At 43.5% G+C, this 27,143-nt stretch overlaps 1 protein-coding gene across 1 annotated transcript in view; it reads right to left on the bottom strand.

Annotated features, from left to right (window-relative positions):
- The window catches only part of LOC138976222 (proton-coupled zinc antiporter SLC30A5-like), a 34,898-nt gene that overhangs the window by 3,765 nt on the left and 3,990 nt on the right, over positions 1-27,143 (bottom strand). Inside the window, exons 3-15 of the mRNA XM_070349059.1 lie at positions 21,374-21,440; positions 20,405-20,490; positions 18,079-18,163; positions 17,664-17,754; positions 12,594-12,670; positions 6,119-6,289; positions 5,517-5,805; positions 4,958-5,163; positions 3,359-3,516; positions 2,734-2,863; positions 1,642-1,900; positions 544-770; positions 50-178 (exon numbers count right to left, since the gene is read on the bottom strand). Coding sequence (XP_070205160.1) covers positions 50-178; positions 544-770; positions 1,642-1,900; positions 2,734-2,863; positions 3,359-3,516; positions 4,958-5,163; positions 5,517-5,805; positions 6,119-6,289; positions 12,594-12,670; positions 17,664-17,754; positions 18,079-18,163; positions 20,405-20,490; positions 21,374-21,440 — 1,975 coding nt within the window. The remainder of the gene's footprint in view (positions 1-49; positions 179-543; positions 771-1,641; positions 1,901-2,733; positions 2,864-3,358; positions 3,517-4,957; positions 5,164-5,516; positions 5,806-6,118; positions 6,290-12,593; positions 12,671-17,663; positions 17,755-18,078; positions 18,164-20,404; positions 20,491-21,373; positions 21,441-27,143) is intronic.

Consider the following 27,143-nt stretch of genomic DNA (forward strand, 5'->3'; position numbering starts at 1 on the left):
CTAGTAGCTGTAAAGAAAAAAATGGTGAAGAAATACAAGAACCACACACCTGTGAAACTATCCTTTGTTCAATAGCTGTTGAGGAGATCTGAATGTGCAGAGTAGCCATGACCTTGGTAGAGGTATGCGACCAGATGTGAGGATCTCTATATGCCAACACTCCTTCCACTGATAGAATCTGAAATATAATAAGAATTACACTGTAAACAGCAGTTTGAAAGCAAATGTTCAAAGCGCAGTCCTTCCCATGAAAACGTTTCTCCTCACTATCTCAGATCTACCCAGGCTTTAACATGCAATAAGACCATCCTTACACTTGGCCACACGCTAACAATCAATAGCCCTACCATACCTTTTTAGAATCTACTTTAGTACTTTAGGTGAGCTAAGTCTTAAAATACCAACATAATGTACCTCATCAATTTCTTTGCACAGTCACATATTAAGGGGCCCTTCCCCGTGACAACCTTTGTAGGTTTGCCAGCAGAGACTTGGCTATGCACCCCTTAAAAAATAAAATAAATTCTGTGAGTGAAATTTCACCTTCTGAAATGCCTTCTCTAGGTCTTCTTCCATGTCAGCAGGGGCCCTCAGGAGCAGGATGTAAGCAGTTTCACGCAGCAAAGGCACCACACTCAGCAGAATGAGTGTGGCAATGAACAAGGAGCAAATGGGGTCTGCGATTTTCCAGCCAAAGTGTTCAATCAGCAGGGAAGAGATGATGACACCAACACTGCCCAGTGTATCAGCCAGCACATGCAAGAAGACACCTAAAACAAAGAGCAGTTGTAAGGAAAGTTGCCCTGCCAAAACAAACTCAACATGTTGGCATGAAACATAATGTAGAGCCACTGCAAACATGCTATCCCTCGATTTAGTTCTTTTGTTCACGACTTACTGTTAACTTGAAGCATAACAGTCTCTTCGTCATTTCTAGTCATACTGAAAATGAACCTTCAGAAAAAGCAGAAATGAAGCAAGACCTCTAGACAGTCAACATTTTAACAGAACACAAAATGAACAACTTTTTTTCAGCAAGCCGTATTTTCGTACTGTAAGGCGCTACATTGTTAAAGGCGCTACATTGTTAAAGGCGCAACCCCCACTTTTCAGGTTAAAATGAGACAAATCCACACAATAGACGCTTCCGGTGTATTGGCCGCAAGTCAAAGGAAGTATACAAAGTGGAAATATGTTTTCTCCCTGATGTGTGGTGAGATCAAAGAGTCTACATTCTTAGAGCTGTTTGGCCTTGTGACCTCAGGTCAATGACCATATTTTCAGCTAAGACCAGCTGCCTGCCCTAGTTTACAGACACTGACCTTCTGACCCCAGGTCAATGACCGAGTTTTCACTATGAGACCAACGCCTTTGATGCCTGAGAGGAAACTCTGTCCCGGTCAAAGAAGCAGAAACATGCATATCACCAGAGAGGGACTGTTCCTTTTCTTTGTATAGCGATGTGGGTACAGCCATACAAAAGGCGATACTGTTCAATAAGGTGCAGGGGTAAAAGTTGAGGAAAAAGTTGCGCCTTATAGTCCCGAAAATATGGTATATATCAAGAAAACTAAGACACCAAAATCCAAGCAACTTATCCAAACAACAAAAACATCAACAACAGCAACCTCGTTCAGATACCTTCCATGTTAGTGTTATGATGAGAGTGCCCATGCGATGGTCCTGTGCCATGGCCGTGCGAAGATCCTTGAGAGCTGTCCCCATGACCGTGACCATGTGACGATCCACCGCCATGTGAGTGTCCATGAGAAGAGGCATGGGAGTGACCACCATGTGAGTGACCATGTGAAAGTCCACCATGGGAGTGACCATGTGAGACAGAGCTTTGAAAGACGAAGATTCCCACCAAATTGACCAGCAGACCCATCACGGACACCGTCTGGAAGTATTTTAACAACAAAAAAGTTACAGTACTGAATAAAACATACCCAGCATACAAAAATGTCAGTAAAACCTGGAAATGTATAACCTTTCAGAGCTCTAGCTTCAAAAACATTCTTAAAGGTGGTCGTCTACATTTTTGCTTTTTTTCAATAATCGTATGGTTAGATTTCGATACAAAATTATGTCAAATGATGAATGAAGCATGGGGAAAAAGGTTATAGAAAAAAAATACATGTAAAAAAAGATTTTATTTTTGTGTAGCGTGACTCACGCTTCCAATATTTTGTTTTCTGTTTGCTGAGAACATGTGCTTTGCCTAAAAATACTGACCAATCAAATTCATGTCACTATGCTTATAGCCATGCCCAAACAAGTGCAGCAACAGTTTGACACTGGAGCGCTGTCCACGCTTTTTTTTAAACGCACGAAATGCACAGGATTTGAGAGGAGTTTTGCGCTTGGCATTTTCCAAATAAGGATATCCTACTATGAGTACTACGCTGGAATACTACAATGAATTTTCAAACGGCTACACTGGCTTCGTCTTTCCTGATCGAAAGGGGGTGTATTGTTGATATTTGTAGATAATAGATTCTACATTTTAATGGTCAAATGGCGATTTCGGTATAAAAATGTATGACAAGGACCTTTAAAAATGAAATTTTTCCCTAATTCTGTTCTATCCTCTCAAAAAAAAAGGAAAAAAAGCTGCAGTCTGTATGTTTATGCAGGTCTCACACACAGACAAAGTAAAGCAAAATTGAGTCTTTCAAGCATGCTCTGCTGAACTATGAAACATCAACAGAACCTTTACAATGCTAAACTTACCAAGAGTTTTTCAGTTTTGACCTCTGGAGGTTCAAAAAGTCGGGCCAGAGCCTCTGTGAAGACAAAAATACCAATGACGACCAAGAAGAGTCCATTGATGAAACCTGATAGCACCTCCACTCTGTCATACCTAAAAACAATATCATAGAAAGAAGATTGACACAAAATCACGATACCAATCCTGAAGTTCTAGAGAAATGTGTGTGTGAGGGGGAGGGGGAGGGGGGGGGGGGGGGGTGTCTCCGGCAAAAAAATGCTTGCATTCACAATAAGAACCCCAAAACAAGATGCTCATTTCATGAAAAATGTAGTTCAGTGGACAAGACAAAACTGGCTTTATCAGGCCATCACACCCTCTAGTTCAATGCAAAACTGGGTGAACTGCAGTGCCAGGATGTGAATTTGATGCCGCCAAAAACATTCCAACCAAGAGCCATTGATTATCAGATAATCTTTGTGAATTAACGTGTCCTCAAACCCATGATAAAAAAATTCAATAAAATTAGAAGGATTGTTGTTTCAACACATACTGGTAGCACTATCAAAATGTGATGTGAGATCTCCTAATGCTAACAGTGTACACTGGTAGCAGCCTCATATTGGTCCATGACATAAGCATACCTACCCAAAAGGGAAGAGGCGTGTGGCTTTCCATCGAGACATGACGGCAGCATACAGACCCATGACCAAAGCGGAGCAGTCAAAGAGCATGTGAAAGCCATCAGAGATCAATCCCAGGCTGTTAGTCATGGCACCATAGATTAACTCCACAAAAGTAAAACCCTAGGGGAAAAGAAAAGATCAAACATGTCACGTTGTACAGGCAATCCAAAATGAGTGCAGTGAAAATATATTTAAAAGTTCCACAATATTATTTAACTATCGTACATACTTAGACGATCAATGGCAATTAAAAATAATTCTGCATGCTTTGAGCACTGTTTCCAATACTTGAATTGAAACTGGTACTGAGTTAGCTTATTAACCTTTAGCACGCCAGCGGCGATTTTCGTTGCCCAGCCATCTCCCCCCCCCCCCCCCCCCCCCCCCTTTGCCAGCCAGCGGCAATTTGCGTCGCCAGCACAAGGTTTGTTCGTATGACCAACTTCTCATTCGTATTTGCATACGAGAATAACGGTATTTTTAACGGCACTTGAGCCAAAGCGAGGCTCACTTCCTTTCGTTATCTCGTCGTGTCGTCTGCGCTGCATTTGAGTCAGTTTCGTCAAAGTTTTCTGCTTTTATTTTTGCATCGATAAAGTACTTTAGCGCTTCGACAAGCAAGATGGAGGATGATGAGTTTGAAACTTTCTTTCGAGTTGTTTCTTGACAACAAAAAGTATGCGGAATTGGAACGAATTACCGAGGAAGATCTTCGTAATGAACTGTGTATCGCGGTGAAAAAATATGACAGTTCGTCAAGTGACAGTGACGGTTACGAAACGGAATTTACGAAAGTGCAGATGGATACAAACAGTGGCTGGTCCGGTTTAGTGAAATGACAGGACCAGCAAACATTACCGATAATCTGACTGCGTAGCAAATGCTTGACTTGCTTGTCGAAGAGACACTGCGTAGAAACTGACTCAAATTCAGCGCAAAGCAAGCCAGTGACAAGACGTAAAAAGTTTGCGTGTTCGGAAATGGCGACCTGTGGATCTAGTAGAGATCAAAGCTTTTCTCTTCTTGTTGTTGCTAACCGAACTATTAAGAAAATCGTCCCATGACATGCACTGGTCCACAAATATACTTATTTAGATACCAGGATCAGGAAGTTGTATGGTCAACATGATTACCTGATCAAAGGAGTTTCACCAGGCATAGACTGGTTAGTTTCACAAAATTCCACGGACTAGCCAACACAACCCCTTTTCATTTTTTATTTGTATTTATGCTAAGAAAATAAATGATGCATGCAAACAAAAATATTTTAATGTTAAATATAACCCCATCACAACCACAAAGTTTCATGCTTATTAGTGCATTTTCAAAGAAGTTGTAAGTGTTGAAAGTTAGTGGGTGTTATTCTTACGTATAGGTAAGCAAAATAATGTGGCTACAGGGGAAGTAATGCTGGCTGGAATCTGGAGTGCTAAAGGTTAATAAACGCATTTTGGAACTTGAAGAAGTAATGGTTTAAAGTGGATGCTTGTAAACGTAACTTCAATCAGTCGACAAAACCATATTTCCTTTACTCTGAAATGAAAATGACTGAATAACTCACCAGATTAATACACAAAAAGTAGAAAATCTTTCTGGAGTCTGACTCGTCAAGAATTTGTCTCAGGCCACTCTTCAAGACACCCATCACTGAATGAGAGGTCTGCTTCAAAGCTTCGCCTGAGAAACTGTACAGGGGGATTCCAGTCGGTGAGTAGCCTATGAAGCTGCCCTTGGCTGTTCTACCCGCTGACAGTAACATACGGGTTGCTGAAATGAAGTATGGAAGTTTAAAGTAAATATTTTTAAGCGGTACTACCCTGAAAGAGAAACGAGAAAACAAAAATCAGGCAAGATTTTAACCTGGTAATAATACATGATTAAGTTGAGAGAAACAGGCAGAGAAATTGACAAGTATAAGTAAACTAGAGGAACGGAAGAATAAGGTATGGAATGAGTGGAAAGAGACAGCCCAACTGGTATGTTTTGCACCATAGAGTATTAACAATTTAATCAATCAATCAATCAATCAAAGCTACATTAAATATGAGCTTCTGCCGATCTTTCTTCTACCGACAAGTAGATGTAAACTAAATAAAATCTTAGCAATAACAGCAACTGACCCAAAATAAGGACCAGCACACTGAAGAAGACTCCCCCCGACAAGACGTGATCCTCAGTAATGACGTCTTCCAGTTTGTGCAGAGTGGAGGCCCTGGCCATGTAAGGATGATTCCATGTGTAACTCAGCAGCAAAGCTCCTCCAAACATGGCTGCTGTGGAGTACAGGGCCACGCGAGACGCTTGCAGATGGTTGACGGCTACGTTCTCTATGTAGTAGTCAATGACGCAAACACTCAGGATCACGATAACCAGAGGGATGAGAACGTTGAGCCACGACTGAACTTCAAGCTAAAAACAAGAACAGAAAATACAAAACATGAACATGCAAAAAATATTATTACTTAGGGTTTTCTGTCAATGAACAAAGAATATCCGATGAAAAAATCAAGCTGTTTGTTACAAAGGGTAGGGAAATTAATGGCCTTCTTAACAATGTAAATGAATTTAGTATGAACAGTCTCATACCAAAAATCTTAAAAAAAATGCACGATTTTTGTTGTCTTTTTTCGTTTTATGAGTAGTACATGTACAGAATGTTTCATCCACCTAAACACTATCCTCTCCACACAAAATAATCTTGTTGTTAATATCAGTGGCATACCTCTGTGGTGAGATAGGTGAAGCCAGCCCAGGGCCACAGCAAGGCAGCAGAGACGAGAGTGGAGAAAGCATGAAGACGTTTAGCACCTCCTACTTCCACTGACAGCTTTTTGGAGGCACTGGTGTAGCCAATGTGCAGACACAGAGTGATGAACAGCAATACGACTCCTCCCTGTAAAATCACATATATGTACCTCTGATCTCTATATGTACATGTTCAAACCTAGCTCTTCTCATAGCCATAAAAGAAGAGGCAAAATTAGACTTTATCGAGATCTTTTCATTTGTTTGGTTTGCGTGCAATGATTCAGTCATCTGAAAACAAGTAAAAGAGTAAAATTGCCACCGGGAGACTTGGCAAAACCCCATACACATTTCATCTTTGCAGACACTATGTCAAAGAAGTCGAATAAGGCACAGTCAAACTTCTAAAAGTCTGGTATTATCTTAAAGTTTTCTTCAATTTCAAGTGCAAAATAATTCTTCAGTGCAATTATCATGTGTCTCTTCTGGACAACCATACTCTCAAATTTTCGAAGAGAGAGAGAGAGAGAGACTTACGGACAGAGAGAATCGAAAATTTTTAAGTAAATTTTCATTTGATTAATATACTTACCCGAATCACATAAAAGCATTGACGCAGTCTGAATTGCTAAGGTCTGAAAAGGCTACCCGTCTTAAACAATTTTAAAGGGAAGCAACCCAACCACAAAAAGGTAAACATAGCAATGGTAATGACCATATACCCAGGGAGTTACCTCCCGTACCGGGGTATGTGACGTCACCTCCACTGCTACACCACGTGGAATCCTCATTACGGCTTTAAAGAAACTAAAAAACCATAAGCGGGGTTGGCGGGAGGGAATACACTATGTGATTCGGGTAAGTATATTAATCAAATGAAAATTTACTTAAAAATTTTCGATTAAATTACATATTCTTACTCCGAATCACATAAAAGCAGATAGCTTCAACAAGGCGGTGGGAATGAAAACCAAACACACTCTTAAAACCTTGCCAAAAAACCTGGCCTGCTGCCAAAAGGTCAGGGAAGGGCCCAGTGAGAAAGAAAATCTAACTCACTCTAAACCCTAGCCAGGAACTGGCCCACTGCCAAAAAGGCAGGAAAGGACCTGAGAACCATCTTGATTGACAGCCGAGATGTCTCTCAGGCAAAATGTTGCGAAAGACAACATCAGAGAGCCAGAAATCTGTGCCCAGCACTTCTTCCGATCTGCTGGACCAAAACGACCCAGAAAGAGACCCCAGCCTTGGATTAACCCTAGCCGAGTAGGGGGAAAGACAAGCTGCCCCCCCCCCCTTTCTATTGGAAGGAAATGCTAATGGCCTGGAAACGATCCGTGCGCAAGGTTGTCGCTCAGCCCTGAAAAGGACCAACCCTCACGGTGACCATAAGGCAACCATGCCAAAGTATGCAACCTTGGGATGGAGTGAAGCCCGCAAGGACTGTGAGATAAAGGTCAGCTCCAGAAAAGAGTGACCAATATCTAACCAAGGAAGAGAGAGAGACACCTGCGTACAAGGTACCAGAGCCCACCTCGACAGGAAAATCCCAAAAAAGAGACGTTCGCCAGTAATCCTCTACCAGTCAATGCGAAAGCAGAGAGAGAGGTAATACGAGGAAGTAGATCGCGTCTGACTAACTCTGAAAGACTGAGAGTCAGACGCAGAGATCAATGGGCAAACGCCGTAGTCATAGTTGCCTGTGGTAGAAGGGTGACTGTAAAAGGAAACCCGACCCAAGGGAAGTCGTCCTGATTCACCTCGTGCTAGGACGAGGAAGAAGAGGAAGAGCCCAATCCGAAGTCACAGGAACCGAAAATGCCATCGTCGCCCACGCTAGACAGGAGGCTATAGCACGGGCTAAGGCTGAAAGCCATGAAGCCCGAAGGACAACCATGTACCAAAGTACCAACAGTACCCATGTAAACGTAAGAAACGTAAGTTTCGGCTGTCAAATAAGATGCTGGGCTAAAGGCCCACAGCAAAGAAAAACCGGAACATTAGCTAACCCTCTGCCCAAAAGGAGAGGAGTAGCCAAAAAACCTGAGAGAGGTGTTAAGCCACAAAGAATGACTCCTCAAACATACATTGCCAAAGACAATGCCCCCTCCGGAAAATCTGAATGTTACTTCCGAGGCCAACTCAAGCGCAGCTTAAGTTTGGACGAAACACCAGAACGAGTCTGATCGCTAGAGAAAGACAGAGTCAGACTCGGCGAAAGACAAACCAGGACCAAGTCCAGAAGCTTGTGGCAAAAAGTAAGAAAAAACGGGGAAGCCTGAAGCCAGGAGACCCCACTCAAACAGAAATCGTCCTATCTCATCTCCTGCTTCAGATGAGAATAAAGGAAGAAAGTCGAAGTCCGAAGCCACAAGAAAAGGGAAAGCAACAACCATCACCGCAAACAGGTGGAATGGCTGTTGCACCAGCCGAGGCTAAAAAACCTGGATGCCCGAAGGTCAGCCGTTGTTCCAAAACTCAGACGTACCTATGAAGCGTCTGTGAAAGAAACAACCTCTCCGGTAAAACCGGAAGTGCCACTGTAGCAGCCCGTGGCTGAACTACTGTTACACTAACTGAGGACTGAAGCAGTATACCCGAAGAACAGCGTTAGATCCGCCCAGAAGAGACCTCAGCGGGTGCTCGAGCTGATGGGCTTAGATCACTGTTAAAAGATCGGACTGACGCATAAGCAAATATGCACACATAAGATCGATGGGAGTCGCCCGACCTCACCACTCCCACAACTATTGGCTGTGTACAGAGACCATCCAATGAAAATTGCAAGGAGGAGACCCCACCGCCATCCCAAGTGGAGGGCGGAGGAGGGGGGGTGTGATCGGGGGCACTTCCTTGTGGGGAGAGGCTTGCTGCTAGGGCTGCCCTTCTCCCTGCCCGAAAGTGATCTATTTCTCGACAATCGAGAATCAGGCAGAGACTGCCTATTGGCCGCCGGCTTAAATTGTCCAGAGGCCTGAGCATGCTTCCTCTGAGGAGGCTAGCTCTGTTTTAACCCTTGTAGAGAGAAGTCAGAGATCTGCTGATCTCTATTCGACTGAATCTACCTTTCTTTTCTGGTATAAACACCAAAGTTCAAAAAGTAGGTCCCTCTACCCCGAGCAAAGCCCGAGTGTCTCTCCTAGCCTGCTCAGAGAACTGAGAATGCGAGAGAAACAAGTCCCTCCGACACCTGACTGTAAAGTGAGGTGAAGGGAGGACAGCCCCTTTTATGCTCTTCGTTCACCCTAACAGGGCTGACTAAAAGAGTGGAGATGTCATCAAGGTCCTGATACACGCTAAGTGTGAAAGGTTCAGTGACTCCGGGAAAGAGCGCGAGGGCGCTCTGACGATCATCTCCGACAAAGAGGCAAATTCCAAAAACTGACGTCCAAAATCCTCTAAGTTCCTGCATTACCAGTAAAGGTGTATGCGGAAGAGCAAAGACGCCAGCAAGTTCCGACCCAGCTTCAGAAAAGAGAAGAAACCAAAACCGAAGCCTGTGTAGCCGAAGACAGCCAAGGCTGAGCGTGTTCCGGAACTGACCCGTGAATAACGAGTAGCAGAACCGGAACCCGTGGCTACCACTTCAGGTAGGAGATTGACTAGCCAAAAACCTGCGAAAGGTGGTACCCACATTGAAGGAGACTATTGAACCGGAAGTAGGAAAAAACTCCTCCTTCGCGGAACGGAAGTCCGACATCGCTGAATGCAACCAAAGAGGAAGCCGATGTACTTCCATAAAATATCTGGAAGTAGCCTCCGTCGAGACCTCGAGAGAAGCCAAGAGCTTAGACGGAAATCCAGGACATGTCTGATCATTAGCTAAAGACTGTATAACAGAATAGCCAAGAGAACTGACACAGCCTAAGTCACAGTTGCCAGTGGAACACTACTGAACGGGATGACCGGAAAACCGGAAACCCGTCCACCCGGAAACCGTCCTGTCTCAATCCCTCCCGTAAGAGGGTAAGAAAAAGAGGAGGTAACATCCGAAGCCACTAGGCATAAACAGTAGACGCAACACCCAACCAGTGAAGAGACTACTTGTCACGGCCGAGGCTGAAAGCCTGAATGCCCGTAGGCCAGCAGCTGTTCCTCGCTCACTGACATCCCAAAAGGAAGTGTTAGTAAGAAGAACAATGAAATCCGGACAAAGCCAGAAACGCAACAGACAAAACCGCACAATGCGGAAGCAAAGGTTGCGTGGACTGAGGCCGAAAGCCCGAACGCCCGTAGGCCAGACAACGGTCAACTCCAGGAAAGAACACACAGTGTAATTACAGGAAGCGCAGCGCCAGCGGCTACCGCCCTTGCACTGAAAACGCCAATGCCCGCAACGGGACAAAGGAGAGATCAAAACAGTGCCGCCGGCGCTGAAAGGGGTGTCGACCCAACACCAGGGTGGTGAAAGGAAGACAGCCCATAGGGCGGATGCTGATCCTCGCTCACCAACAATCCGTGAAGGAGTGTCTGTAAGAGGAAAAGCAAATCAGGACTGAGCCGGAAACACACCCGACGTAAACGCACCTTGATGCGGAAACGCAAGGCATGAAGACTGGGGCCGGAAGCCCCGTTGCCCTGAGGCCAGTTCACGGACAACTCCCACCATCACCTCTGAGTGTGAGTGTGCAGGAGGACCTTCGTTTCCGGGAAAACCCGGAAACGCGACTTCCGAAGGAAACCGCCTTTGCTCAGAGTCTACCGCACACGCATTGTGTACTGGACGAAACTGAACAGGAAACGCAACATACAAAACCGCACCATGATGCGGAAACGAATGTTGCGAAGACTGGGGCCGGAAGCCCTGATGCCCGGAGGCCAGTCCACGGTCAACTCCGGCCACCACCTCTGAGTGTGAGTGTACAGGAGGACCTTCGTTTCCGGGAAAACCCGGAAACGCGACTTCCGAAGGAAACCGCCTTTGCTCAGAGTCGACCGCACACGCATTGTGTTTGGACGAAACTGAACAGGAAAAAGGGAGTGACCCTTGCCAAGTGAGCTCCGTCCCAGCAGGGACAGTCCGGTGGCTTCACTAGAGCCGGTGGACAAGCTCGCATACCTTGTAAGCTTCCAGAGGAAGCAGAAGAAGCAGACTGAAGTTCCGGCATCACGTGACCGGATGCCGTCGCAACCGGAAAGGAAACGGAAGCCAACGAGCGAGAAACGCTCACCGCCGGCGGATGTACGAGGCTAATTGTAGCAGGTGTAGCACGCTTCAGATCCCGCGCACTAAATTGCATATCTCTGGAACAAGAAAGCTCAACAGAGAAGTAACAAGAGACGCTTGCCCGTCTGACGAAACGGACGAGCAAGCCGCAAGTAGAAGAACGACCCCCGACAACGAATGTGCGTCAGGGGAAGAAAAGGTAACAGACATGATAGTGTTAATCTCTTTGTCCGGAAGGACCACTAACACGGGAGGTATAGGAACCGCAGAAGACGATTAAGCTTAACTTTGCCCTTGACGTCGCCCTTGCCCCGTTTACTACCGTTATCTGCCATGCCGGCCGAAAATACAAATGGCGGCCAACAACAACAACAAGCTACTGACGAAAATTCGCAAGTCCAAAAGGACGGAAAATTATCAATAACAAGTCAAATATTCTTACTAAAAGCAAGACAAAATGGAAAGAGCTCACCAACTACACGGTAGAAGACAAGCAGACGGGTAGGTGGTCGGTGGGAGTAAAAACTCCAACAAACCACACAGAGCCTTCAAAAGACGACCTCTCCTCCAGAGCTGAAAAGCCGTAATGAGGATTCCACCTGGTGTAGCAGTGGAGGTGACGTCACATACCCCGGTACGGGAGGTACCCCCCTGGGTATATGGTCATTACCATTGCTATGTTTACCTTTTTGTGGTTGGGTTGCTTCCCTTTAAAATTGTTTAAGACGGGTAGCCTTTTCAGACCTTAGCAATTCAGACTGCGTCAATGCTTTTATGTGATTCGGAGTAAGAATATGTAATTTAAAGAACATTTAAATCATTTGCTTTTCTGTTTATTGCTAGTTAACTTCCAGACAATACCCTTGAGCTACTAAACTGAATGGGCTATTATACTTCATACTTTACACATGAGTCATAACTCCAACTGGTCACTTGACTGACTACAAGCCAAAGCAACTTGCTATTTCAAAGTCTGCAGCTTGATGCGCGAACATCAAGCCCTGAGAGGCTTATACTCCCCCCCCCTCCCCTTAAAAGTGAAAAAGAGCAGTCTCAATGACTTCAAAAGTCAATCAGACTAGAAATATTACAACTTCAGATGGTCAGCACTTCTGATCAGCCCACATACATGTATACTTCCTTGTTTCTCTTGCTAGAAAAGAGGACAAAGAAAACACTCAGCAACAGAAAAGAGTGACCCTGAAGTAAGAAAAAAAAGGAAAAAGAGATCAACCAAGAAACGATTCATTCTACCAGATGAAATGAACAAATGAGTGAAGTATACCTTGTGATCAGACCAGCCAACGAAGCCCACAGCATGGTTAAACAGATGAGAGATGAAAGTTTCGTGAATGTGATCGCCTGAAACACATTTCAGCAACATATATATATACTAGAGGAATACCCGGCTTCGCCGGGGTGAATCGCGAGACAGAGACAGACAGCGTGGCGGTTCATCAAAATCACCTCTGCAGGCGAAGTCCTGTCAAACGGGATTGAGAATTTTAGAGCTTATTTCTTAGCCCTATATTATCTGTTGTGGCTTCTCAAATGCCAGAACATACAGACAGACAAAAGCCGCTAGACCCCATCACAAACAGAACTCTACAATCCACAGGTTTTTGCCCACACACACACACACAAACACACACACAGAGAAGCCGTATATATATATATGTATATCTATATCTATAAATATATAGAGATAGGTGAGAGTGTATTTTTCGCGTGGCTATAAATTGATTCGACCTTTTCACTTTGACAGTAAGAACATCTTACGGGTGCAAGGGAAGCGTTCTGGACAGCGCAGTGACATTCTAAAAATAGTAACTCAGAAACGGGAATTTGGGGTGAAGGGCGCGAGACAGAGAGGGTTGCGGTTCACCACAATCACCTTTGAAGGCGAAGTCCTGTCAAACGGGATTGAGAATTTTAGAGCTTATTTCTTAGCCCTATATTATCTGCTGTGGCTTCTCACATGCCAAGACATACAGACAGACAAAAGCCGCTAGACCACATCACAAACAGAACTCTACAATACACAGGTTTTTGCCCACACACACACACAAACACACACACACACAGAGAAGCCGTATATACATATGCATATCTGTATCTATAAATATATAGAGATAGGTGAGAGTGTATTTTTCGCGTGGCTATAAATTGATTCGACCTTTTCACTTTGACAGTAAGAACAACTTACGGGTGCAAGGGAAGCGTTGTGGACAGCGCAGTGGACAGCGCAGTGACATTCTAAAAATAGTAGTAACTTACAACTGAACGGGAAAGCCACACGAAGGAAGGGAGATAAACGCCAAACACTGGAGAAGATAAGGAAGAGTTACTTATAATGGTGAAATGAACACAAAAACCAAAATCAGTTCAGCGCTGCGCGCTGAGAGCACGTGTTGAAATATCTCATCGATGATATTGTGTCCGGGGTGTAGCTGAATACGGTGTCCAAATTTGAAAAAGATCCACCGAGAACTTTGGCGTTGTGATGTGGTGTAGCGGCTATGGTGTGTCGGTATGGGGGCCCGGGTAGCTGAGGTGGAACCAAAATAGCTGAGGTGGAACCAAAATCGGTTCAGCGCTGCGCGCTGAGAGCACGTGTTGAAATATCTCATCGATGAGGTTGTGTCCGGGGTCTCTCTGAATAAGCCCACCAAATTTGAAGCAGATCCATCGAGAACTTTGGCCGTGCATGGCGAATACACAAATACACAAACACACAAATACACAGACACACAGACACACAGACACAAGTCGTATATATATATAGAGATACTAGAATGAATACCCGCTTCGCCGGGTACCCGGCTTCGCCGGAAAGAAGTAGAGCCGAATGATACCCGGCTTTGCCGGGAAGAAGTAGAGCCGAATACCCGGCTTCGCCGGGATGAAAGCGTTGTGGACAGTGACCTTCTAAAAATAGTAACGGGAATATCCGGCTTCGCCGGGATGAAAGCGTTGTGGACAGTGACCTTCTAAAAATAGTAACGGGAATATGGATTGACGCCACACGAAGGAAGGGAGATAAACGCAAAACACTGGAGAAGATAAGGAAGAGTTACTGGGAATGGATCTGGGAAGATGAACAGAAAAAACAAAATCGGTTCAGCGCTGCGCGCTGAGAGCACGTGTTGAAAATTCTCATCGACCAGGTTGTGTCCGGGGTGTACTTGAATATGCCCACCAAATTTGAAGCAGATCCATCGAGAACTTTGGCCGTGCATCGCGAACACACACACACACACACACACACAGACAGACCCAAGTCGTATATATATAGATATATATATACAGTGAAACCCGGCTATATTGAAGTGGCACGGGACCCGGAAAGAATTCAATATAGCCGGAACGTCAAATTAAGCAATTCTCGGTTATATTGAATTTCCCTCCTTGTTCCTTCAGAAATTCAATATAACCGAACTTTTTTTCACTTACGTTCTTATTTCCGTGTCCACACATTGCGTTTGATGTGAGATATATTCCCATTAATCTTTCACCTGTTGGCTGTTGTTCTTCGAGCCTCCTTGCTTTTTACATTTAGTCAAGTTATGACTAAATGTTTTAACATAGAGGGGGGAATCGAGACGAGGGTCGTGGTGTATGTGTGTGCGTGTGTGTGTCTGTCTCTGTGTGTCTGTGTGTGTGTAGAGCGATTCAGAGTAAACTACTGGACCAATCTTTATAAAAAGTGACATGAGAGTTCCTGGTTATAATATCCCCAGACGTGTTTTTCATTTTTTGGATAAATGTCTTTGATGACGTCATATCCGGCTTTTTGTAAAAGTTGAGGCGGCACTGTCACACCCTCATTTTTCAATCAAATTGATTGACATTTTGGCCAAGCAATCTTCGACGAAGGCCGGACTTTGGTATTGCATTTCAGCTTGGAGGCTTAAAAATTAATTAATGACTTTGGTCATTAAAAATCTGAAAATTGTAATTAAAATTATTTTTTTATAAAACAATCCAAAACAATTTCATCTTATTCGCGATCATTTTCTAATTCCAAAAATAATTTAAATATGTTATATTCGGATTTAAAACAAGCTCTGAAAATGAAAAATATTAAAATTATTATTAAAATAAAATTTTCGAAATCGATTTAGAAACAATTTTATCTTATTTCTTGTCCATTCCTGATTCCAAAAACATATAGATATGATATGTTTGGATTAAAAACACGCTCAGAAAGTTAAAAAGAATAGAGATACAGAAAAGCGTGCTATCCTCCTCAGCGCAACCGCTACCACGCTTTTCTGGATTGACAATTTCACTGCCTTTGCCACGAGCAGTGGACAGACGATGAGCACTACGAGTGTACGGTCTTGCGGAAAAAATGCAGTGCAGTTTCATTCTGTGAGTTCGACTGAGCTTGACTAAATGTTGTATTTTCGCCTTACGCGACTTGTTTCAGGGTTAGGCTAACCCTAACCCTAACCCTAACCCTAACCCTAAGATTTTTCAATGTTTCTTTTTCTTTCAACATCTTGGTCACACAACCTGCCGAAATTCCATATTCCTCAGCTACTTCCTTTCTTTTTTTGCAGCCAATTTCCAGCTTCTGAATAAGCTCGATTTTTCTTTTAATTGTCAGACTCACCCTTTTTTTGTTTTGCAGCCATTTTTGCTAGTGTACAAAGGGAAACTACTCGCATGAACAAGAGAAATTAAGTCGGGGAGATCTACGCACCGCAAGACTACATGGCGTAGCTGTCACTGTCAGAGGCCCGCGGCATTGTTAGACTGTAATTGTCCCCGAGTACGCTAGTACTTGGGCTCAACAGACTTTAATTGTGTGTGTGTGTGTGTGTGTGTGTGTCTGTCTGTCTCGACTTAACAGCTTATTGCTGGGAAACAGTTGATGCAATGGGCGCAGTTCGTTCAAAAGTTGATACACTAACTTGATAATAGGTCCGATTGATCGTATTAAAACTTCATAATGTTACCTGGGACCTAAATGCGAAATAAACCACAAAAACGACTTGGCGGTGGGAGGAATTCACACGGAGCAACAGCCAGCCAGGCAGCCTGATAGAACAGCCAGCCAGCGAGTGGTTTGAGACACCAGGCTTTGCGCGTTTTTTTCACGGGACATCACTCTAAGCTTTTACCAAATGTGGTTGTTACGTCACAGGAACACAGTGAAATTGACGTCAAAAAACAGCCATCGGGGAAAGTAGTGTCGTGACATTCATCGATCATATGTTGTGGTGAAAAATGCAACGAACTGCAATATTTTTTCCGACCTCCCCTGCTTTACGCTTGAAATGTATACAGACGGTGAGCGAGCACGATTTCTAGGAAGTGGCATAGCAGACGTCTTCGTGGTTGTGGAGTTCCGATCCTATCTTTACACTTGGATGGGAAAAGTTCGTTTCAATCTATGCACCAAGATGAATTTCTTAGGTTTCCAATGTTTAGTCAGCATCTTCATGCTTCAGAATTAATTTTCATGTTCACTTGCTGAAAATCTTTTTGACAAAATCGCCAACGACATGACATGCATGCATTGCCTGTAATTCACACAGAGCAATCACTTGGTCTTAAACGTGCACAAGACAAAAACTTTCATACTGGGGGAGCGAGCCAGTCTGAAGAGTACTCGGGTCCAGCTCGAGCGTTTTTTATTATCAGAAACCTCCTGACTCGAAAGTTGATGCTGATCTGGCCTCTCCCCTTCCTCAACTGTTTGCGCTGACAGAGGCGTGTCATATCATTCGGCGCCCGCGCAGTCATTGTTCGTAAAAATAAAAAGTTAAACAAATCTTTGGAGCAAACATTTAATATAGCCAGGTAAAAACGTCCCGTGGGCTGAATTTTTGTTTCAATATAGCCGGGATTTCAATATAGCCGACTTCAATGTAGCCAACATTTTTTAACAAAGAAAAAGTAGAGGTTCAGCCGGGACCTGAAAAATGCTTCAATATAGCCGAGATTTCAATATAGCCTACTTCAATATAGCCGGGTTTCACTGTATATACATGTATTAGAATAAATCAGGTCTCGGGCTTTCATGAGTCAGCAGTCACCAATACTTCTTATAAATTGACAACAAACAAACAAATCCAGCATCTAAAATCACTTACAAAGCTAGCAGATGTTAGTCAATGTAGAAACATGGGATTCTGAGGGGGACAAAATACATAAAAGGAGGAAAAAAAGAAACAACATATCTTTTTATTCCCATCTAAATACAATTACATGTACAACCAAAAAACATTTTCCCTCAGTGACAGCAACAAACACACACACAAACATGAGTACAAAAAAAAAAACCACCAACACATTATATGCCACAAACACACACAAATATTTCCTGTCAACCTTGAGTGCTTACTTTCATGGTCCATCAAATGGCCCACTTTCTCATCATTATCAAACAAAAGGAGTGTCACCACAGCCACCAGGAAGAAGGCAGCACCCCGAGTCTGTGACAACAAAACAGAACAAAACAAAAATCACTGTCTGACATTTTATTGTCAGCAAATTAAGTCAATTGTGTAACAACTAACATACACTAGTTTTTATTGATAGATACTGACAATAGTTTTCATTGATACTGACAATAGTTTTCGGTTTACAGCAGAGAGTACTTGTTTTTTGATGTCCTAATCCTTAAATTCAAAACCAACATCTTCTGTCATTGTCAAATCCTTTTTCAAGCATACTGCTGGAATGAACAATTTGTTCTAAAAAGTAGAGACAGTCACAATAAAAAGTGTGTGTGAAAAAAACAGCAATGAAAACCTTACTTTTCCAGGACCACCAGTTCCATAGAAAAGAGCAGACGCCCCAGCCACAACAACCAGGTCACTGTGTTCAAATAACAGGATGGTTCTGAAACAAACAAGTTGTTCAAATAACAGGATGGTTCTGAAACAAAGTTGTTCAAATAACAGGATGGTTCTGAAACAAAGTTGTTCAAATAACAGGATGGTTCTGAAACAAAGTTGTTCAAATAACAGGATGGTTCTGAAACAAACAAGTTGTTCAAATAACAGGATCGTTCTGAAACAAAGTTGTTCAAATAACAGGATGGTTCTGAAACAAACAAGTTGTTCAAATAACAGGATGGTTCTGAAACAAAGTTGTTCAAATAACAGGATGGTTCTGAAACAAAGTTGTTCAAATAACAGGATGGTTCTGAAACAAACAAGTTGTTCAAATAACAGGATGGTTCTGAAACAAAGTTGTTCAAATAACAGGATGGTTCTGAAACAAACAAGTCGTTCAAATAACAGGATGGTTCTGAAACAAACAAGTTGTTCAAATAACAGGATGGTTCTGAAACAAACAAGTCGTTCAAATAACAGGATGGTTCTGAAACAAACAAGTTGTTCAAATAACAAGATGGTTCTGAAACAAAGTTGTTCAAATAACAAGATGGTTCTGAAACAAAAAAGTTGTCCAAATAACAGGATGGTTCTGAAACTAACAAGTAGTTCAAATAACAGGATGGTTCTGAAACTAACAAATTGTGCAAATAATAAGATGGTTCTAAAACAAACAAGTTGTTGAAATAACAAGATGGTTCTGAAACTAACAAGTTGTTCCAACAACAGGATGGTTCTGAAACAAACAAGTTGTTAAAATAACAAGATGGTTCTGAAGCAAACAAGTTGTTCAAAACACAGGATGGTTCTGAAACTAACAAGTTGTTCCAACAACAGGATGGTTCTGAAACAAACAAGTTGTTAAAATAACAAGATGGTTCTGAAGCAAACAAGTTGTTCAAAACACAGGATGGTTCTGAAACTAACAAGTTGTTCTAATAACAGGATGGTTCTGAAACTATAACAAGTTGTTCAAATAACAGGATGGTTCTGAAACTAACAAGTTTTTCAAATAAAAGCATGATTATGAACTAAACAAGTTCATGTGCATACAATGATGGACTTGCCTTCCATTCTTCATTGAGTTTATGACACAAATCCGAGTACTTTTCACCCCAATTCTTTCGGTTATAACTGTGAATGTGACCTAGTAGCTGTTTTCAGTGGCTGCACTGAGATGATTTCCTGTTCCAGATGAAATTCTCTGGTATGCAAAGATAATCTGTTCATAGTCATCCTCTTTCTATAGACCGGATGTGCAAGGGGTAACCACGCTTTTGAGAACTTGCGCGAGAGTCGTGCAGTGTTATAGCTGAGTTTTAGTCTCGACTTGCCGAGACTATTATCGTAGCGTCACAGATTTCATGACGTCTGTTGTCCATCGCGTCATATTAAGGGGACGTAATCTGTTATGTTTCCTTCTATTCGCTGTTCTATTTCTCTCTTGTGATCAACATGACAAGCCGTATGTGTTTGAGTGTGTGTGCTCGTGCTCTCAACTAAAACAAAAGTCAAACTAGCAATCGTTAAAAACCCAGTCCGTCCGACCAGCACTGCTATGTTCAGACTATGCTCATGTGAAGTTACAGCGTGCCCGGTACACACGCCCTTATCGGTACATCATCGACTACGAGTGTTCTCTGGACAAGCTGTTTAATGCATTTTGCGAGTATTTCTAGCTCTTCTGCGGTGCAGTAGGCCCTATAGACGATGAAGGTGTCCAAGATCTCAGGAGATGCGTGTGTAACCACTAGGTATTCAGTCAAATCCGTGCAAGAGGCTTTCAACTGACAGGGACAACCAAGCCACCATTTATGCACCGACTTGACATAGATCAACAGACGTGCCTTTAGAATAAGGTATGTGCAGAGGTGCCTTATCTGAACAGACAACCAAAGCTTGATGTTTCCGTCACACTTTGTCTTTTAGATCTTCATGGGATATACAGGTTACAACACTCGTGATTTTGTATATGGCTTGTATATATATCAGTGAAGACCCAGCGAGAATATCAAAGGGACTCACTCGCCAGAGGCTCGTGAGTCCCTTGATATTCATCCGCTGGGTCTTGACTGAAATACAAGCCATATAAAAAAAAAACACTCGTGTTGTAACCTCTCTCTCTCTCTCTCTCTCTCTATATATATATATATATATAGATTGACTTTTCTAAGCAAGAACTTTTTTGGAAACTGTGATGAAAAATAGCTCTTAGAAATATTATTCCCACTCCAATAACACTCACCTGAGCGGACCACACAACGTCAAACCAAACAGCCACAGGAAGCTGATCAAACTGCCAAAGAGAGCATGACGACCCACACGAAACCACTGCAATTGAAAACAAATCAGAAACCGTTTCTACAAGTGTGACACAACAGCAAGAAACAGTTGCAAAACATAAGTTGATAGGACGTCTTTGAGGAAACATATATCATTACATGTCTTTTGTTTCCTTTTTGGTGCAGTGGTTGACTGACTTAACTGACTACACAATTACTAATCTGCTTACCAGTGGCTGCACAGTCATCTGCGTAAACCGAGATCAGGTTATGATTTGGAGGGATTGTTAACTAGTAATATATAGTATGTTATTGTTAACATAAGCCCCAAAGGGTTATTCAATTATGCATAGTGCCACTTGACATATCCACACCGGTGCGTAGTTGCAAAGTTGAGCTGCTCTCTTCGACTAAACAGGTGGGTGTCAATTTAGGAGTCAATCAAAAAGGTAAAATCTATGTTAGGTGCAGGTTTTGAGTGTCTCTTCTGATTTTGTACCAAAGCAAGCGAGCTCTATTTCTAACTCTGCATCATTGTTGCGCATTCCCTAGCAAGTTTTTGCTGGCTTTTGCGTGTGTATTTTTTCTTCTGTTTTTGATGTTTAATACCAAATGTGTACAATGAATAACCGATTCACACACATTCAAAAAGAAAAAAAAATTCAAACAAACAATCATTGTTGGTGTTTGATAGAAAGACTTGCTCAAACATAACAGTAACACAGACGTGCTCCACAAATGACTACAGTAATATATTATGAAAAGCTGTGTATGACACCTATGATCTGCTATTCAATGAGCATGGATACATTTAGTACAACATGTACATTTTATATGTGGGTTACATGTATTTAACATTAATCCCCTCCTGCCCTTATTCTCTGATCTTCTCCTCCAAATCAAAATTAAACATGAGTTCATATGTTGCATACCTGATTTTTAGTCAACGTCCTTCCAGAGCTGAACGGTTTCTGCAGAAACACCAGCACCACCGCGGACCTGAAAAGCAGTTAAACCACAAACAAAAATTAGCAGATGTCTCAAAGGATTATTCCAGGTTTTTGGACTTGCAAAATGCACCATTTCCATGGTTTCAACTGAAAATAACATGTTCATTGATTTAACTACAATTTTTTTCTCTCTCAAAAATGGCATTGCAACAAGACTCAAAATGCAGTCAAGTTTAAATAATTAGTTAATACTAATAGTACGCTCTTCTCAAAACACATCACAAAAACATGAACAGATCTAGGACATTATATATGGGTCTTTAAAATAAAAACAAGAAAACCCAGCAATATGCAACTGCAACAGACACATTTTATTGACAGAATTAAAAATCGAAAAGAATAAATTTTCATTTGATTAATATACTTACCCAATTCACATATAGCAATTTACTTCAGTTTAGTGCTAGAACGCTGAAACTACGCTCCACCCTGGTAGGGGGGAAGTAACCCTAAAAATAGAACGGCCTTGAACAGTCACATGACCATCTCTGACCAATGGTTACCTTCTACATGCATTGCGCATGCGTACTCTCGTCGCCATGTTCTTCATTCGCTCGAAGCGCCCCTTTTATTTTTAGGGGATCTAAAGCGGGGTAGGCGGGAGGGACTTTAGTATGTGAATTGGGTAAGTATATTAATCAAATGAAAATTTATTCTTAAAATTTTCGATTACATTACATATCTTATCCCAATTCACATATAGCAGATTGCTAATTAAGGTGGTGGGGTGCTCACCTGTGAACTAGGCAACAATTGCCCTGCTGCTACCATCGCTGGTAGCGCCTTGGTACCGTCCTGCCGCACACTGGAAATGTCGCGCAGGTAATAGCTGATGAAGACTGGAGGACTTCGGATAATCTCCCTGATCTTAGCACAGCTAAGGAGGATGCCCAGGATCTTGCCTCATGCGTCCTTGCCGACGTTAGAGGGAGAACTGACTGCCCCCCCCCCCTTTCTTTTTGTGCCACCACTCATACGCTTGTTTGATCAGCGTTGAGACCCATTTCGCAAGAGTTACCTTAGATATGTCTTTGTCTCTAGCTGTGTTCAGAGATAACCTTTGAAGTTGTAGAGATGGTGATTACCTGCTCTGGCACTAGCACTTGTGTGATCTGTATATACCGCCCTCCCCCCAATGCAAAGAACAAGTTCACATTCCCCATGTTTCTCACAGAAGCTGAAGAAATGCTTGAACATCACAACACTCACACCTCAAACATCGTCCTCATCGGCGACTTCAACATACAATTCGACCAGCCACAGAACACCGACACAAGACAGACGATGGACCTTCTTGACTGTCACGACCTCAAACAGCATGTAGACGCTCCCACACGCAAAACACACATCATTGACTGGATTGTCACCCATGAGTCCACTGACCTGGTGTACGACATCCTGCTGAATGACTACCTCAGATCCGATCACTCTGCAGTTTTGTTCTCTCTTAAGATGGCCAAACCATCCAAACAGAAAAAGCGCGTAGTCCGCCGTAACCTCAAAGAAGTTAACACTGACACATTTCGCGCAGAAGCAGCCCGCCGACTGCTTGATCCTCCGGTATCCTCAGACCCTGTACGTCATTACGACTCCACTCTCAGCACACTTCTTGATGAACATGCACCCGCAAAAACCAAACTCATCGTAGATAGGCCTTCTGCACCCTGGATCACAGCTGAAGTTAAGTATGCAAAACAGTTGCGTCGCCGAGCAGAGAGGAAGTCGCGAACCTCAAAGCTGGTAGTTGACAGACAGATTTACAACAAGCAAAAGGAACATGTTCAGACACTCATCGCAGACGCCAAACAATCGCACTACAGCACCAAAATCTGTGAAACAACCTCTGCCAAAACACTCTTCTCCACAATGAATGACCTTCTTGGCTGCTCTTCTGCTTCTCCCTTGCCCAACAACATCGACCCCTCCAAACTGTCGCAAGCTTTCTCTGATTACTTCCATAACAAGATCCAAACCATCCGTGACAAACTAGACAAAATCCCACACCAAAACTCTGAAACTCCTCCTGCATTTACAGGCACTCCCTTCACACACTTTCAGCCTCTCACTCTCACTGACCTGGAGAAAGTCCTCAAAGAAATGACCTTGAAAACCTGTGACCTTGACCCTCTTCCCACACAACTCTTCTCTGACTGTCTTCCTGAACTCCTCCCTTCTATTCTCAAAATCATCAACACTTTTCTGCAAACAGGCACTGTCCCCAACTCCTTTAAGACTGCTATTGTCAAACCTCTACTGAAGAAACCATCGCTTGACCCAAACACTCTCAGCAACTACCGCCCTGTCTCAAACCTTTCCTTCATCTCCAAACTCCTTGAAAGAGTCGTCCTGAAACAACTCAACTCTCATCTTCTTTGCAACAATCTTCTCTCTCCGCTTCAATCTGCCTATCGTCCTCACCACTCCACCGAAACTGCCCTTCTCAAAATCACTAATGATCTCCTCCTTGCCACTGACCAAGCTGAAATCTCTGCCGTCGCTCTACTTGATCTATCAGCGGCCTTTGACACAGTCGACCACAACATCCTCCTTCAACGCCTTCAGCACACCTTTGGTATCCATAGCACAGCTCTTTCTTGGTTCTCTTCTTATCTCACCGACCGCTACCAGACTGTTTCGATTGACAAACTGAACTCTGACCCCATCAGGCTTGAGTGCGGAGTCCCTCAGGGCTCAGTCCTTGGGCCTGTACTATTTACTCTCTACACTCAACCTCTTGACCACATCCTTGACCGACACAACGTTCTCCACCACTCTTTTGCCGACGACTCTCAACTTCACAACAGCTCTTCCCCTGACCAGTCTGAATCTCTTCTTTCCTCTATCTCTGACACTATCACTGACGTGCAGAATTGGATGACAGAAAACAAACTTCAGCTCAATAGCAACAAAACTGAAGCTATCCTAATAGGCACAACATCCAAACTCTCCAAAGCCACCTCCGATTCTCTTCAACTCTCTGACTTTTCTGTCCCTCTGTCTTCTGCTGTCAAAAACCTCGGAGTCTCCCTTTTCCAGGTTTAGAGAGACATGACTTCTGCTTGTATCGCTGTCTTTGCTTCCAGCTTGACGGGAAACTTGAACGACGGTGGGACTCTGGTTAAGGGAGCTTTTCCCTCCTTCCAGAGTAGCCTGAACCCCAAACGCACTATACCCACCAGGGTTCCACACAGGCTCTGAGGTCAAGGGTATTCATACCCTTTCACCAAAAAAGTAAAGGGTTTTCATACCCTTTCCTGATTGATCAAAGGGTATGGCATGTTGTCGGCGACTCGGTGTATTGCTTTGCTGTTTTACCAGGTTCTTGCATGTGCATGATGTCAATGTGTGCAAATTGCATTGTCAATTTGAGAGTGCTTTGAATAAAGGAAATAATTTATGACCATTGTGAAATGTCATGTGTAAATTCTTGCTTGTAGCATTACAATAAGTGAATAACACTTACACATTTACAGCAATTACCGGGGTATCAAAACACTAGTCAGAGGCTGAGAGCTTTCACAAAAATTAATGAACAAGTAAACTGGCTTGAAATTCTGAACAGTAAACTTTTATTAATAACCCAGAACCCAGCCACCAACTGACAATTATGAGTTCAACAGTGCAGTGCCACACAGTTTTTTTCCCCACAAATTCAGGGTAATGCTATGAAAAGTCAGTTCAGTTCCACAACAACAAGAACATTATTATGAGTGTCAATAAGTTTGAAATTATTTGCCTGTTCAGTTGTTGGTTACAAATTAACAACACACCTATCAAGTGCCTGTTGAAATTCACATCTGCAACACACTTGTGACTGTGTCTCTCCACAACAACAGTTCAATCTAAGTTCCAACACACTAAAGCGTGGCATCATTGAAAGGGCGTTGCAACTGTATGGCTCTAATATTACTCAGTCTTTGGGTGAAGTCTTGGTGTTTTGCTTTGCAAGTCACTGCCACTGTCAACAGATTTCCTTTTCCTCATGGCTCCGTGCACTTGCAATGCCCTTCCAGTGATGTCACGCTTTAGGTCAGTGCCTACGTGTTTAATCATCATTTTTTGGGCCAGTCTCTCCACTGAGAGTCGGTTCCTTAACTTTGACTTCACCCGGTTCTGTTGACTAAAGCCTCTCTCACAGGGTACAGAAGTGATTGGAATGGTCAAGAGAATTTCACCAAGCATGCTAAAATCAGGTATCGCAAACGTCAAAGTTCGTTGTTTTGAATCAACTGCAGCAGGCTTTCTTGGTCGTGGCATTTTCAAACACAAAGTCAGTGACAAAACTGATCGTCTGCAAACTTGCACGCTCGCGGTCTTCGCGGAACCAACAGAACCGAAAATAGCGGAGGGGAAGTAACTCTGGTCACGCTGACAGCGCCAACTTCCTGGAGACAGTAAACACGTGTCGAGATCGCCGGTGAAGCTTTCCGAAATTAGTCTCCCGCGAAAAAAGAAAAAAAAACAAACCTCGAGCGTCGCATAACCAGTCGTACCGTTTGTAAAACGATCAAAGTCATACCCTTTTGCCTTTCAAGTCGTACGTTATTATACCTCTTGGCAAAATAATTGTTACTTACCGACACCCTTTTAAAGAGCGTCTCGTACGTGATTTGGGGGGTCAGAGGGTATAATACCTCCAATTTTACGTGATGTGGAACCCTGCCCACTATCCACTGATTGTTTACTTTTAGCAACCAAAGGGGTAGGGCCATTGACAGGCCGCCTGCCACCAAAGGCGTGGTGGATGCATAGCTAGTGGTTCGGGGACGCATCATTGGGGGTGTGCTTTGCGTCCCGACCCCCTTGAATTGCCAAAAGACGGCTTCTTCTTAGGGTAAGGCGCGCCTCTTCCCCGTCCTCGTGAAGAAGAGCTGGCTTGTGCTGACCTGCCCCTATTCGCCGAAGAGGCGGAAGGTTTAGGCGGTCCGTAGCTCTTGCTCTGAGGCTTAGGAAAGCCGTGTTGCGCTATCTTGGCTATAGCCAAATCCCGATTGTCGCGGGTTTGCTTGTGGAGCGCGTCGAGCGACGGCTGTATCAACAAGGCACCCTCCGTGAAAGGGGATAACTTGAGAGCCTCCAGCGTGGCTTTATCTTGGATCCTGGAACCCGAGAGAAACGCTGACCTGCACGTGTGCACGGCATGAGCATAAAGGTGCGCAGAAAGACGCATTTGTTCAGCTGAAACTTTGGCCAAAGTAGCGAGCAGCGTCGTCACATCCTTTTCACTCGCGTCCTGTCGAAACTCAAACGGTTCCAAGGACGTAGTGATAGAACGGGAGAGGGACCTGAGTAGCGTTTCCGAAAGAGAAGCCAACTCTAGGTTGTATCTCCCCGTTTCCTCCAATGCTACAAGGGATGACTCTGTATAAGGAACAGCTCTGTCCCTATTGTAGCCATCCTCCCTGAGTGTCGCTAACTCCGGTGTAACCGGAAGTGGAGCACGTGGTAGGGAAAAAGTGTCTAAGAGATTGTGTGGCTTGAGTTCAACAAGAACCTCCGGGCAGCAGCTTGCCCGACATAAGGGGTTGGCTGTGCGGAAGCTAGCCACGGATGTGCTAACTCTGGTGCCAGACTGTGCGCTGAAAGCAGAGGCACTGTGTCCAAAGGCACATATTCCGACCGGGAATTCGTAGCCAGAATCTTAGACATCTCATACGCCACTGAGGGAGATTCACGAAACCTAAAAGTTTGT

The sequence above is a fragment of the Littorina saxatilis genome, linkage group LG1 (assembly GCF_037325665.1).
Source record: "Littorina saxatilis isolate snail1 linkage group LG1, US_GU_Lsax_2.0, whole genome shotgun sequence".
Taxonomy (NCBI): Eukaryota; Metazoa; Mollusca; class Gastropoda; order Littorinimorpha; family Littorinidae; genus Littorina; species Littorina saxatilis.